Source organism: Pezoporus wallicus, unplaced genomic scaffold, assembly GCF_028554395.1.
Source record: "Pezoporus wallicus isolate ANWC-B61680 ecotype Strahan unplaced genomic scaffold, APGP_CSIRO_Pwel_v1 contig_8188, whole genome shotgun sequence".
NCBI classification, from domain to species: Eukaryota; Metazoa; Chordata; class Aves; order Psittaciformes; family Psittacidae; genus Pezoporus; species Pezoporus wallicus.
The window spans coordinates 1,438,330-1,452,500 of record NW_026640104.1 but is presented as its reverse complement, the minus strand read 5'-3'; the positions used below and the strand labels follow the sequence as shown (position 1 = coordinate 1,452,500).

At 45.9% G+C, this 14,171-nt stretch overlaps 1 protein-coding gene across 1 annotated transcript; it reads left to right on the top strand.

Moving 5' to 3' along the window:
- Positions 1-3,877: 3,877 nt before the first annotated feature.
- On the top strand, positions 3,878-13,383 carry LOC130603513 (deleted in malignant brain tumors 1 protein-like). The gene is made up of 9 exons (XM_057417336.1): positions 3,878-4,274; positions 4,920-4,949; positions 6,013-6,166; positions 6,327-6,541; positions 9,967-10,117; positions 10,586-10,797; positions 11,061-11,233; positions 11,901-12,289; positions 12,800-13,383. The coding sequence occupies exons 1-9, from the start codon at positions 3,878-3,880 to the stop codon at positions 13,083-13,085; spliced, it is 2,007 nt and encodes a 668-aa protein (XP_057273319.1). The 3' UTR covers positions 13,086-13,383.
- The last annotated feature ends 788 nt before the right edge of the window (positions 13,384-14,171 follow it).

The window sequence follows — 14,171 nt, the reverse complement described above, 5'->3', positions numbered from 1 at the left end:
AGGTAGCATGTTGAAGGATGCACAGAGGACCGAAAAAGATGGCTGTGTTTACTTTCTACTGCATGCTTTTGCAATATCTATTAAGGCAGAGATACTCATAAGGCAGTCTAGGGGAGTTCAGGGCAACTCAGCAGGACAGGCCAAGGGGAATGGCTTTAACCTGCCAGAGGGGAGACTGAGATGAGCTCTTAGGCAGAAGCTCTTCCCTGTGAGGGTGCTGAGGCGCTGGCACAGGGTGCCCAGAGAAGCTGTGGCTGCCCCATCCCTGGCAGTGTTCAAGGCCAGGTTGGACACAGGGGCTTGGAGCAAGTTGCTCTAGTGGAAGGTGTCCCTGCCCGTGGCAGGGGTTGGAAGTGGATGAGCTTTAAGGTCCCTTCCAATGCAACCCAAACATTCTGTGATTCTGTGATTCTATGACAGTAAGTTATGTGTGATATTTTTCTCAGTCCCTGAAATGGCACCTTCACAACAAGGGCTGGGGACATTACGGTTATCTTCATGTGATGCCCTCCCAGCTAGTGGCTGTGTCTCCTTGAGGGACTCCAGGCCAGTCAGAAGGCTCTCCATAAGCCCCTCGACTGTTTCCCACCATGTTCTTATCCATCCACATGTGCAGTTACACAAAGAAAGCCTCTGCTACACAGACTACGTGTCTGAGCACCTTTGGCTCAGATACCTCTCAAACCCAAGAAACGGACACGTTATATTAGTGGTAGCATCAGAACTCCACGGCTGAAAGAGGGATGGGATGGAAAAACAGCAGCAACCACTCTGATCTTTACCTTCCCTGAGGAAAGATGTCAGGTGGTGTCTTCTTGTAGAACCAGGAAGCTATAAATGTTGGGTAATAAATCAGTCATGGGATTTAGGGAAGTAAGAGCGATGAGGGAATGTTTCGTATTGACTTACTGAAGGGACAGATTGAGCTGCTGAGCTACACCCTTCAGCGTCTCTGCCTATAAATTGTTGTGCCCTCCTGTATCAGCAGCTCCAAGAAGATGGCTGCCATCATGATCTTCTCTTGGATGGTAATGGTAAGCCTTCAAATTCAAGTGGATGCAGGTAAAGAGTCTCACTTCTGATCACCTTCGTGGCTATATTTTACATCAAGCTAATATTGAGATTAAAGGATAAAAGAGGATTTAGCAGCACAGTTTAGCTCTTTCAAAAACCATGAGCCAGTCAAACCCGTGAGCCAAGCAAATCGATCATTATAGCCATTAATTCAAAATCTTTTCTTGAAACCGCTTAATGCATTTAAATTATTGTTCTCACTGTTTTTTTTTGTGAAGCGCCTGGTAAAGGGAATTCAAGTCAACGTAGTGTAAAGTCAATGATCTAATATTCTGATTCTTTGTGTTTGGATAATGGATGTAAAGACTAATCTCTATTTTCTGGATGAAATGCATGCCTATGTTGAAGTGTGATGTGCTCTTTGAACCATGGGTTTTGTATTTAATTAAGTATGTTGTTAGGGCTAACACATTGGTGTTTAACAAGAGTGCCTTAGATTAAACAAAGTATGGCACATACCCCAGTTCCCTTTATTATTGTCATTATTAGAATGTAATGGGAATTACTGTAATTTTATATTATTCTATTTTCCCATAGTCTAATTCCTAGGCAAGGAATGGATAAAGATTAAAAGTATTTGCCGTTGCTGCTGTCTTTCCATCCATTCCTATTTCAGATGTAAGGTCCTGAAATGAACTTCACTTGGATTAATGAGCCAAATCAAATAACTAAAAGAAATATCTATTCAGGGCTTTTTCCAGGATCAGGTTTTTGATGGTCTTGTTATTTACTCCCTCCATAAACATTTCAGGTGCAATTAGTGATATTGAAAACTATGGTGGAATGTTAATATTGAGTTGGAAAGTACTGTTTAATCCTTTCATTTCCATCTAATTAATCTGGATTTAAAGCCTTGCATGCATGAGGAGTAGTGTGGTGGGATGTGTCAGAAGGCAGTCAGAAAACTGCCTTTTCTGAAGGACAGTCCCCCAGTTAGAGTGGACTTGTACCATAGAATCCTGGAATGGTTTGTGTTGGAAGGGACCTTAAAGCTCACCCAGTTCCAACCCGTGCCATGGGCAGGGACACCTTCCACTAGAGCAGCTTGCTCCAAGCCCCTGTGTCCAACCTGGCCTTGAACACTGCCAGGGATGGGGCAGCCACAGCTTCTCTGGGCACCCTGTGCCAGCGCCTCAGCACCCTCACAGGGAAGAGCTTCTGCCTAATGTCTAATCTAAATCTCCCCTCTTACCAGTGCATGCCCCCTGCCAACGGATGCCTACATCCTTCTGAAATACAGTGTTCAATATCCTGCTTCAACAAGGACATGGAATTGTCTGAATGCAGCTGAGCTGGAATGAGACAATTCCTTAAACCCCTTTGCATAATCCTGTGATGACATTTGGAGAGTTATCAGCCCTGGTGCAGAAGGCTAATGGTGGTCTACGCACGGTCCTTCTGCCAGGGTTTGAATAACCCCACAAAGCCTTATCTCAGAAAACCTAAATCTCTAGATTTTAGATGAGATCACCTTTCTTGGCCTGCCAGAGCCCTGTCCCATGGGACAGCTTCAATCTGTTGGTGCCACCTGGAGGGCTCTCCATCAAGTGTCCTGTGCAGGACACTTAGCAGGGAAAACCCTTCTCTGACCCGGAGTCTGTGTCACCAGCTGTGGTCAGCAGCAAGGTATGGAAGAAATCAGTGGTGTTGGAAGGTGACGGGGACAAGAGTAGCCTACATGTGGTGGGAACGTGAGCAAAACCTGTCACAGGTAGCTTTTGGAGACCCCCTGCCTGCAGCTGTGTAGAATGAAGGAAGACAATGGGATGTGCAGATCCTGTCACTGGCTTTGCTCTGACCATCTCCCCAGATAGATAGCTGTCATCTTCATTTCTGTTAAGAGCTTTGGGTAACTTTGCTGTTCTTGGTATGGAAAAAGGGAGGAGGAGGCAGTTGTTCACAGCCTTTTCTCATGTAAGAAGTAAAGCCATCAATTTCTGATCAGATCAGGTAAAACCATCAAGAGACATCAAGCAAACAGAGAGAGGCTCTTCTCACTTCAAAGGCACCTGAGCCTCTCTGGGCCAGCTGCAGGTTTTGGTGGGTTCACAAAGAGATTTGGTGATTAAAAGAGGAGAAAAGCTGCTGAGGTTTACTAAAATAGAAAGAAACCTGGATCTGAAGTTTGTCAGCTGCAAATTGCTATAGGCTGAGACAGCGTTTGAGGAAGTTTCCAATCATATTTGCCTTATTGACTTCCCCATATGGCATCATGTGTGGTTTTTATTCTTCTCCAGCAGAAACTACAAGCGCAGCACCCCCAACAACCCCAACAACACTTGAGACCACTACTTGTAAGTAGGATTTATCATATTTTTACTTTATATGATAGTGATAGCTTTATATTGTTACTATTGTATTCATTCTTGGGAAGAAATCTGTATGATTAAAAAGCTCATATTTTTCTTCATACTGGGACTGGATGTGAGTACGATATAATTTGGGAGCTGGGATTTCAGGGGTGGCTTTGCCTGCATCCTTGCTAGAAAGAAAATGATCTTCTGGTTTTTATGCCCTTCACTGGGGACTTAACTGGACTCACTGGGGAAAGGGTAAAGCACATTGATGGTTCCCAAAAGATTTGTCCTAATTTGCTTGCTCTCCATGTGTTTTTCCTCTGCTTCTTCTCCTCCACAGATGGAGTCATAGTTGATGGTGAGTCTGTCTGCCAGGGACTTCATCATGGCCCCAGGCATGGGGATGTACACCCTTACTGCTGCCCCAGCCTCCCTGTCACCCACTATGACACCCTGAGAAGGTGCTGCTGGCTCCGGGTTGTGCTGTTGGGTGTTGGGGGACAGCCATGACCAGGGAGGATGTGGGAGCCTCCTGTCCAAACAATATCACTGCCTGGAACCAGAGCACTGCTGTCCTGACCAAGGGTTTTCTGTCTCTCACAGAGGTGTTCCTGCAGCTGACTGATGGGCCCAACAGATGTGCAGGCAACGTGGAAGTCTTCTTTCTTGAAAGCTGGGGTAAAGTGTGTGGGTACCTGTGGGACATGCAAGATGCTGAGGTGGTGTGCAGGCAGCTTGGCTGTGGCTCACCTCTTAGTGTGATGGAGTATTTCCCTTCCTACTCGTACCAGTACATGGTGACGGAGGTGGATTGTGATGGCTCTGAAGACTATCTGTGGCACTGCCCTTTCAGCGAATCCTACTCTGACTGTTATCGTGGGGCAGCTTCTGTCATATGCTCAGGTAGGTTTATGCTTTTTGATGGCTGAAGAAAACCCATCTGGAGTTCATGTGAGGCTGAGCAGTCTGCTCAGATCTTACTCCATGCTCTGGAAGGTGACAGTGGGTCACGGGTCCATGTCCCTACACAGGGGCATGTGTTTTAGACAGAGCACTGTACCTGTACTTGCAGACTGTGCTTGGGAGAGCTGGGATTCAGGTAACAGCTCACACTTGGAGCAGAGTGTGAGGGGTGGGGTGGTTTTGAGCCAGGCCACTCTCCCCACCGGTCCCTCTGTAGCTCTCCATGAGCAAATAGCATGTGCTATAGCAGGGTCTGTTGTGATAGGGTAAGGGGTGATGGATTTAAACTAAAAGAGGGAGATACAGGCTGGATGTGAGGAAAAAATTCTTGCAATGAGAGCAGCAAAACACTGGCACAGGTTGCCCAGAAAGGTGGTAGAGCTCCATCCTTGGAGACATTCAAGGACAGGCTGGATGTGGTTCTGGGCAACCTGACCTAGTTGAAGATGTCCCTCCTCTTGGCAGGGGGTTGGACTGGATGAGCTTTGAAGGTCCCTTCCAACCCAAACTATTGCATGATTCTATGTGCTCTGAGGGGATCCAAGGGGCCCAAGTGCTTCACACCCTCTGGTTTTCTCCTTCCAGACTCAGGTCTAACAGTACCTCCAACAACAGGTAACCGGAGATTTCTGTCTGCACACATCTTCTCCTTTGGGTACTCTGCCTCTAGGATGCTCTTATCTCTGTCCCAGCACAAGACCCAAACATGGGCTGCACTTGCAGACCTTGAGTAAAGTCCATGGTGCTCAAGGAGACGTGGGATCACTTTGTTGTTTCTGAATGGCACTGGGGGGGGGAGTTACTATATGCTGCCTGTGGAGTTTGCCTGCGTGGCGATTTGTATCCCAGTGCCTTATGACCATGGGTTAGACTTTCTGTTTAGATTGTTTCTCTTCTCTGCTAGCCTTGTCGTTCTTTTCAGCCTCATCCTTTCAATAGACTTAACTTTCTGCTCAACCTGCAAATGTCTGTGCTGGTAACAAGCTGTTCTTGCTGGAGCTTGGGCCTGGGAGTCTCTGTTGTTGTGTTTCGGGGTTGTCTTCCTTTTCTTTGAATGGGATTTCATGGTGAGTATTTATTTTCCTCTAGCACCAGCAGCTACAGTGAGCCCGACAACAATGACCACAAGTTGTAAGTTGAATTTGCCCCCCTTTACATGCTATGTTTAATGCAGGCATGAAACATGACTTTCTAACTTTGCCACCCTCCTGTTCTTGGGATGTCCTTTGTAGGATCCTGTTGAGATCTATTTGTATGTGAACTGTGGGGCTCGGGTTTCATTGTCCTGGGGTTCCCTTTGGAGAGGGATGATTCCCAGCAGGATGTCCTTTTGGGGCAAAATGCTGCTCACTTCCCTGCTGATGTCCCCCTGCAGCACTGGGTAACTCCAGCTCGACTCCCCATGTGTTGTGGGCCACATTTAGATCCGGAGGGGTTAAGGGGTCTGGTTATCTCCTGCCTCAGGTGTCCCATTGGTTGGTCAGGCCCAACTGATGGGGGTTACTGACCATGATGAGCACAAGCTGTGCTCTGGGCTGGGGGGACACAGGGATGAAGCTTTGGGGCGCAGCTGGGAGATATGGTCTCTTTGTAAAGGGCCATGTCCTTCTCTGATGGCTTCTGGAGATGGGATTCCAAGGGCTCTCTGCCCATCCCCACACTCTGCTCCTTTCCACAGGGCCCAGCTCCTGCGGTGGCTTCCTTCAGGAATTGTCCGGCTTAATCCAGAGCCCGAACTACCCCGACTCCTACCCCAACAGCGCCCACTGTATGTGGCACATACAGCTATGGGAACTGGATCACAGAGTCCAGCTCCAGTTTTGGGATGTTGAGTGAGTCCGGTGGGATGTGGGGTGTGAGCTAAGGGGTGGCTCCATCCCCATCGTAGTTCCTCGGTTGCCTCTGCCCAAGGACCAGGCTGGGAATGGGGTTGGGTTGCTTTAGCACAGCCTATGGTGCATGGTGCAGGCAGACCCTCCTCTCCCTCCGCAGGCTGGAAGACAGCAGCTGCCAGTACGATGCCATTGAGGTGTATGATGGTGGGTCTCCTGAGGACCCCCTCCTCGGGATGGTTTGCAGGAACAACCATCAGATCTTCACATCATCTGGGCATCAGATGATCGTCCTGTTCCACAGTGACAGCAGTAGAACCCAGAGAGGTTTCCAAGCCTTCTACTACTCATTTCCCACCTCCAGCAGTACCACAGGTAAGACTAGAGCTGTCCTTTACCCTTTGCCAGGGAAGAAGCACAAAATCTTCCTTAAGGATTTTCTGATGGCTCTTGACACCTATGGGCATCCAGACTCTCTTAGCCCCACTGACAGGCGTTTTGGCTCACAGGAATCTACTTGGACAGGGCTGACACCAGACTGCTACCAGAGTGCTGTTCCTTTGCTTGATGGGCAGGGACAGGGCCCTCTCCACCTCCAACAGTGCTAATACTGAATCACCATTGATTTCTCTGACTTTCTCTGATCCAGAGAAGGGCAACGGGGCTGGTGCATGGCCTCTAGCACAAGTGTGATGGGGAACGGCTGAGGGACCTGGGGGGTTCAGTCTGGAGAAGAGAAGGCTCAGGGGGGGACCTGATTGCTGCCTACAACTGCCTGAAAGGAGGATGGAGCCAGGAGGGGCTGGGCTCTGCTCCCAAGGAACAAGGGATGAGACAAGAGGAAACGGCCTCAAGCTGCACCAGGGCGGGTTTAGATGGAGCTGAGGAACAAGTTTCCCGATGACACCGAGCTGTGTGGTTCAGTTGATACCCTGGAGGGAAGGAATGCCATCCAGAGGGACCTTGGACACACTTGTGAGGTGGGCTGATGCCAACCTCATGAAGTTTAACCATGACAAGTGCAAGGTCCTACAGCTGGGTCAGAGCAATCCCAGGCACAGCTACAGGTTGGGCAGAGAAGAGATTCAGAGCAGCCCAAGGAGAAGGACTTGGGGGTGTTGATTGATGAGAAAATGAACATGAGCCTGCTTCAGTGTGTGCTCGCAGCCCAGAAAGCAACCGTATCCTGGGCTGCATCAAAAGGAGCGTGACCAGCAGGTCGAAGGAGGTGATCCTGCCCCTCTACTCTGCTCTTGTGAGACCTCACCTGGAGCATTGTGTGCAGTTCTGGTGTCCTCAACATAAAAAGGACATGGAACTGTTGGAACAAGTCCAGAGGAGGCCACGAGGATGATCAGGGACTGGAGCACCTCCTCTATGAAGACAGGGTGAGAAGAGAAGGCTGCGTGGAGACCTCATAGCAGCCTTCCAGTATCTGAAGGGGACCTATGGGGATGCTGGGGAGGGACTCTTCATTAGGGACTGTAGTGACAGGACAAGGGGTAACGGGTTCAAACTTAAACAGGGGAAGTTTAGATTGGATATAAGGAGGAAATTCTTTCCTGTGAGGGTGGTGAGGCACTGGAATGGGTTGCCCAGGGAGGCTGTGAATGCTCCATCCTTGGCAGTGTTCAAGACCAGGTTGGACAAGGCCTTGGGTGAGATGGTTTAGTGTGAGGTGTCCCTGCCCATGGCAGGGGGGTTGGAACTTGGTGATCTTAAGGTCCTTTCCAACCCTAACTATTCTGTGATTCTATGATTCTATGAATCCCTTCCCCAAAGGGTGCTCAGGCATTGGAACAGGCTGCCCAGGGCAGGGCTGGAGTCACCATCCCTGCAAGGTGTTCACCGTGTACACAAGGCCCTCAGTGCCATGGGTTAGTGGTGGCCTTGGCAGTGCTGGGGAATGGTTGGACTGGATGATCTTGAAGGTCTTCTCCAACCTGGTTGATTTTATGATTCCATGATTTCCTGCAGGCAGAGATATTGCTTGTTTGGGGCACACTCATTGCTGCAGAGGCCAATGTTCCTGCTCATGGCTACTACCTGTTTTCCCAAAATAAAGAGGGCTGACACTCACACACAGTGCAGTGAGCTCCTTTTGGCAGCTGAGGGGCTGTTGAGGGGTGTGTGGCCGCAGTGTCAGTAGCTCCAGCTCAACTGCTGCTGTGCCACTGACCTCGGGTAGGGCTGGAGGGCTGGAGATAGTCTGGTTATCTCCTGCCCCTCTTCAGGGTCATACAATCTCGGCTGAGGTTGGTGTTGCTCTGTCCCACCAGGTTATGATGCTGACCGTGGGTCTTGGGTTTACATATCCCAGGGTTAACTTTGGGGAGGGCTTACTCTTCACCTTAGGTAAAATGCTGCTTACTCACTTGCTAATTTCTTCCTGCAGTGCCAAGTACCTCCAGCTCAACTCTCCCCATGTTATCAACTACAGGTAGGTCTGGATGGGCTGAGTCATCTGGTTATCTCTTGCTCTGGCTCAGTCATGGAATCACAGGATGGCTGAAGTTGGAAGGTACTTCTGGGAGTCATCTGGATCAATGCCCTTGCTTAAGCCAGGTCACCTAGATCTGGCTGCCCAGGACCATATCCAGGTGGCTTTTGGATGTCTCCAAGGATGGAGAATCCACCACCTCTGTGGGCAACCTGTCACCATCACAGCAAAGCAACGTTTCCTGATCTTCAGCAAGAATATATGCAGAGCATCTGAGATAGGGTCCCCAGATGGGAAGACTCGTGTTTGTTTTGGGACTGTGTGTGTCCAAGTGCAAACAGAGGTTCTGGTTGTAGTCAATGAAAGGAATATTACTGTTCATAATTTGAGGGTATATTCCTCTTCATTTAATACCTGAAGTGATCCCAAAATAGCAGTGCAGGTGATTTCACACTCAGTGTAGTCATTTCTTTGCAGTCAAGCAGTAATCTCACAGGTGCTTAGGAAGCATCATTTTTGACCGCTTCATAAATATTGTTATTCCACTGATTCCTATTTCAGCTGTTTGTTCGAGCACATCATTTGTGCATAGGGCGTATTTTGAAAGGTTAATTTTTCACATAGTAAAGGTTAGCTCAGGGAGGGAAGGAGTATTTCATGTCTGCCAGAAGCTGAAAAGAAAAACAGAAAATCTCTTAGACCTTAGTAGGTCTTTTGTTCATTCCTTAGGTTAAAAGAAGTAAATGTGTACTATTTCTAATTTGGGAGATAAGTCAAAAGACAATTCACACGTTCCTCTCTTCTTGGAGAAGTTTGAGCTTGTACTGAAACGTGTCCTTGAAATCCATTACTTGGTTTTATTTCTAAATGTTCTTCAATCTTAATTCTGCTGTTATTTGATTGGGCTGCAACCTGTCTATAGATAAATTTCATACAATTTTCTGTCTGTGACATGATGCCTTCATGTTTGTGAACTGTATATTTGTCAGTGTTCCTGTTAGCAAACAAAATAATTTGATCTTTTTTGCCCTCCCCTTTGCTTAATAGCTATTGTTATAGAGGTGAACCAGGCCCAGCTGTGACTTTGTAAAGGAACAGCTGACCTCTGGAGGTGCAACCTCCATAACTGTGCAGTTCCATGAAGTGCAGGCATTGAAGAGCAGCATTATAAAAGCTATTCAGTGTGCTTAGCATCTCCTGATCTGCATTCAGATGATATATGAACCTCATACAAAGGCCACTGAGCTGGTAGAAGTCACTGCCTGTAAATTTTAGACTTACAGATTCTACATAGGCACATTCCAAAAGCAACCTTAAATAAAATACGCATCTATTTTTCTTCTGATTTTTTTCTCTGCAGAATATGATTCTTGTGGTGGCTTGCTTTCCTCTCCATCTGGTACATTACAGAGTCCATTTTACCCCAGAAACTATCCCAACAATGCCAACTGTGTTTGGGTAATAGAAGCAAAGAACAATTTCTGTGTCACACTCTCATTTAGAGATGTTCAGTGAGTAAAAATCTATTATTTGGGAAGATGAATGTATGGGATTGTCACCTTGGATTTAATAAGCACAGAGCTGCTTGATTTAAAGGTTTTTTTTCAAAGCTTTTAGTACATCTGAGATGTACTAAAGATGACGACGCCTTGGGTGAGATGGTATAGTGTGAGGTGTCCCTGCCCATGGCAGGGGGGTTGGAACTGGATGATCTTAAGGTCCTTTCCAACCCGAACTGTTCTATGATTCTATGATTCTGTGAAAAATGTATTCCTTTTTGTTTATTTGTTCAGCAATGTGGCTGGCATCTAATGAGACAGAAACTGAGGGCTGTAATTTCTGTTCCAAAGATTTGATAATCATAGTAGATAGCAAAATGTACTCTTTTGCTATGAACTCTTAATTTGAGTTAAAAAGATTAAAAAATATATAATAATGAAAAATAATTATGTAACTAAATACCCACATTTTCTCCTCAGGATGGAAGGGGGCAGATGCCTGTCTGACTACGTGGAAGTCTACGATGGGCCACTCCATACTTCTCCTCTCCTTGGGAAATTTTGTTCTGGGTCTTTTCGCACATACACATCTTCCTCGAACCTCCTGACTGTCCGATTTCACAGTAACTCTCGGTACACATACAGAGGGTTTCAGGCTGACTATTATTCCACTCCAGCAGATCAGAGCACTAGTAAGTTCATGTTTAAAGCAGAAAGCTGCTTCTCAACTCTTAGCTAATTCACCGAACTTTAACCTTGTTGTATGATTTCAATAAATCACCCATTTCGTATTACTTTAAGCTAGAACTGGAACATTCCATAGAGATGCAAATGTATGATTTGGATTCTGAACTCCTTCTGCAATATCAGCTGCTTCTGCAAAAGATATTGTTTATTTAACCTCTTTTTGGTCTCTTCAATGAGCTTGTAACATATTTTCCTTGCTATCTCCTAGCACTGCTGTGTTTGCCAGACTACATGCGTGTAGCTGTGAGCAGATACTACCTTCAGTCACACGGCTACTCCGCTTGGAATCTCACCTTGAAGGACCCCTATTGCAAACCCAACATCACGTCCCGCTCTGTTATATTCGAGATACCATACACTCGCTGCGGCACTGTGAGAGAGGTGAGGCTTTAAACGTTCCAACAGAGTGTGCAAATATGATGTGTGTAAAAATTCAAACCAAAGAATGCACTCTGAAAACTGGCACAAATTCAAAGCTACGCTGGGCTCTGCGGGGACTGGAAGTGTCCTGGTGATTATGGGTTGCCTCTCCTGAGGGATAAGCTATATTATATGCCTGTTGTTGCTGCCAGAGCATTCACTTATAGCCTGTTACTGATCTCCTAAGGAATAAAGTGTGGAAGGAAGCAAATACTTTGTATTTTCAAGGTCCCAAGCTGTGTGTGGTGGTTAAAAAGGTCTCAAAGTTTTTACTAAATATGACCAATAGTGTTTTAAACTAGGTTTCATCTTAAATACTGTGCTGGACTTGAACCTTCAGGCATTTAATGTTCAAAGCATTGTGCAGGTTGTATTTTATTCAGTTATGTCTGCCTCTAACGTGGGTAGTTTTCTAGGCCCACATTGTAGCACTGAATATTAAAGGTAGATAAGTGATTCTTATCTTGAGAAGAGAAACTACGAGTTTCAGACTTCTCCACAGCAGACTTTCTGGGAAATAATGCATTTACTGTGCACATTGCTGCAAAGATACAGCAAAGTTTAGAATTCATAACAGGAAACCTGATGATATGAATTAATTTTGCATTTTATCTTTTATGCCAAACAGGGAAACAACGATACAATAACCTATTCCAACGTTATTAGAGGGTCCTCTTCTGGTGCTGTAATCACGAGGAATAAAGATCTTCATCTGCACATCAACTGCAAAATGCTCCAGAACACATGGGCCCGAACGATGTATGCTGTGGAGGACAATTTTGAAGTCAATGAAACTCAGTATGGCAGATACGATGTAAACCTTACGTTCTATCATTCTGCATCCTTCTCACGGCCAGTGAATGACTTCCCATACTCTGTTAACCTGGATCAGAATTTGTTCCTTGAAGCTTACCTGCACAGCTCTGATCCAAACCTGGTGTTATTTGTGGACACCTGTGTGGCATCTCCCACTCCCCACAATTTTACAACACCGACCCATGATATAATCAGGAATGGGTAAGCTTTTATGCATTACAATTACAGATAAAACTGCCTTTGAATCCCTGTATCTCCTTTTTTTTTAATGGAATAGTGTGGATACAGCACACATAAATGTCATTATTGCCATTAATGCTTCTAACTAATTCATGAACATGGACATTTGGGAAAGGGGATGGATTAACCCAAACTATAACATACACTTTCCAGTTTAGAATGACAAACAGGCTAAATGGCTATGGCCAGTTCATTGTGGATTGTTATTATTGAAGAGGTAGTGATGGCATATCTCAGGTAAGGGTGACTTACCTTCAGCAAATCATACAAACCCTAGGTATCTAGACACATGACAGGCTGAGGGGAGGTAACATGGCTCAATGTTGCCAAAGAAGGGTATGTTGCTTTTCCCAATTGCAGGTTTCTGGACCATTTTCCTCATGTTTAACATCCCTTTGCACGTTATGTGTTATATTGCATGTAAATGACTGATTAGTGTATATTCATGACAGTTTTCTTGTTTCTTTTTAGGTGTGCTCGAGATTCTACTTATGCTACATATTATTCACCCTACAGATACATGGTCCGGTTTAAATTCAATGCCTTCCAGTTTGTTCGTCACAATCCACTGGTTTATCTGCAGTGTGAACTAGTGGTGTGCAGGGCCTATGACTATTCCTCCAGATGCTACCAAGGCTGTGTTACTAGGTCTAAGAGAGAGGCAAGCTCTGGCCAAGAGAGTGTGACTGTAGTTGCTGGCCCAATACAGCTGAAGGAAGCCGGTGCTGAGGATAGGAATGAACGTGATGCTAGATAAAACTGCCTCCTTTGACAGATAGCATCTTTAAATGCCAATTTAATCCTGAAAGAAACTATGCTGCTGGATCAGCAGCAGCTCTAGAATGTGCTTACTGACTCATGCCTGTTAAACCCACTTCGCATCAGTTGTCTTCATTTCCGTGTAGCAAAACTGCTGCTTCAGCAGCTCTCAAGGTATTCTGATAAAACAGGGCACAGGCAGCTCTGTGGCACAAACCTGCCTCCAAACTGCCTGTGATTTGTCCCTGCTGTGTCTGAAGAGCCAGTCTGAAAGCTTCCCTGAGAGATTCTCTAAGCTCTTTTCTTCCGGGTGAAACTGAAATGGTTAAGTTGTGGCTTAAACCACCTAAACAAGCTCTAACAATATAAACCTGGACCTGGATGTGTCAGTGCAAGAAATGAGTGAGTTCACCTTTCAATCTGGTCTAGTATTCCCTTTTTTTTTTCCATTTTTGTAATGTTTTGGAGATAACAAGATCAGGGATCAAGTGTAACAAGGTCCTCTCACTTTTCCCAGGGCTGGACTTCTTGTCATCCAGGAGAATATGAATTCAGCTCCTGCTCCAACTGATGTTTCTCATGCACCATTTATTACTGCTCCCAGGCAGTTGCTGTTTTCACTCTTGTTGTGTTTCTTCTGAAACATAAAGTGAAGACACTAATTCCACACCAGATCATGTAAGCCTTGTAAATTCCTGCAGCTGATAACATTGGTTGAGTAATTTGATGGATGAATTTCCTTGCATTGACTATTCAAGGTTAAAATGAAAGCACGAAAGGCTTTCTGTGGTAATGGCTTACCTCATGAAAAGAGGTGGGCTTGACATAACAACTTGGTGTTGAAGGAAACCAGAAGACCAGCAGATGTTTTCAGCCCAATAACAACCTTCAAATTAGTTGCCACCTGCAATATTGAGGCTCTCAAACCTTAATGCAGTACCTGAATCATAGAATCGTAGAATGGTTAGGGTTGGAAAGGACCTTAAGATCATCCAGTTCCAACCCCCCTGCCATGGGCAGGGACACCTCACACTAAACCATGTCACCCAAGGCTCTCTCCAACCTGGCCTTGAACACTGCCAGG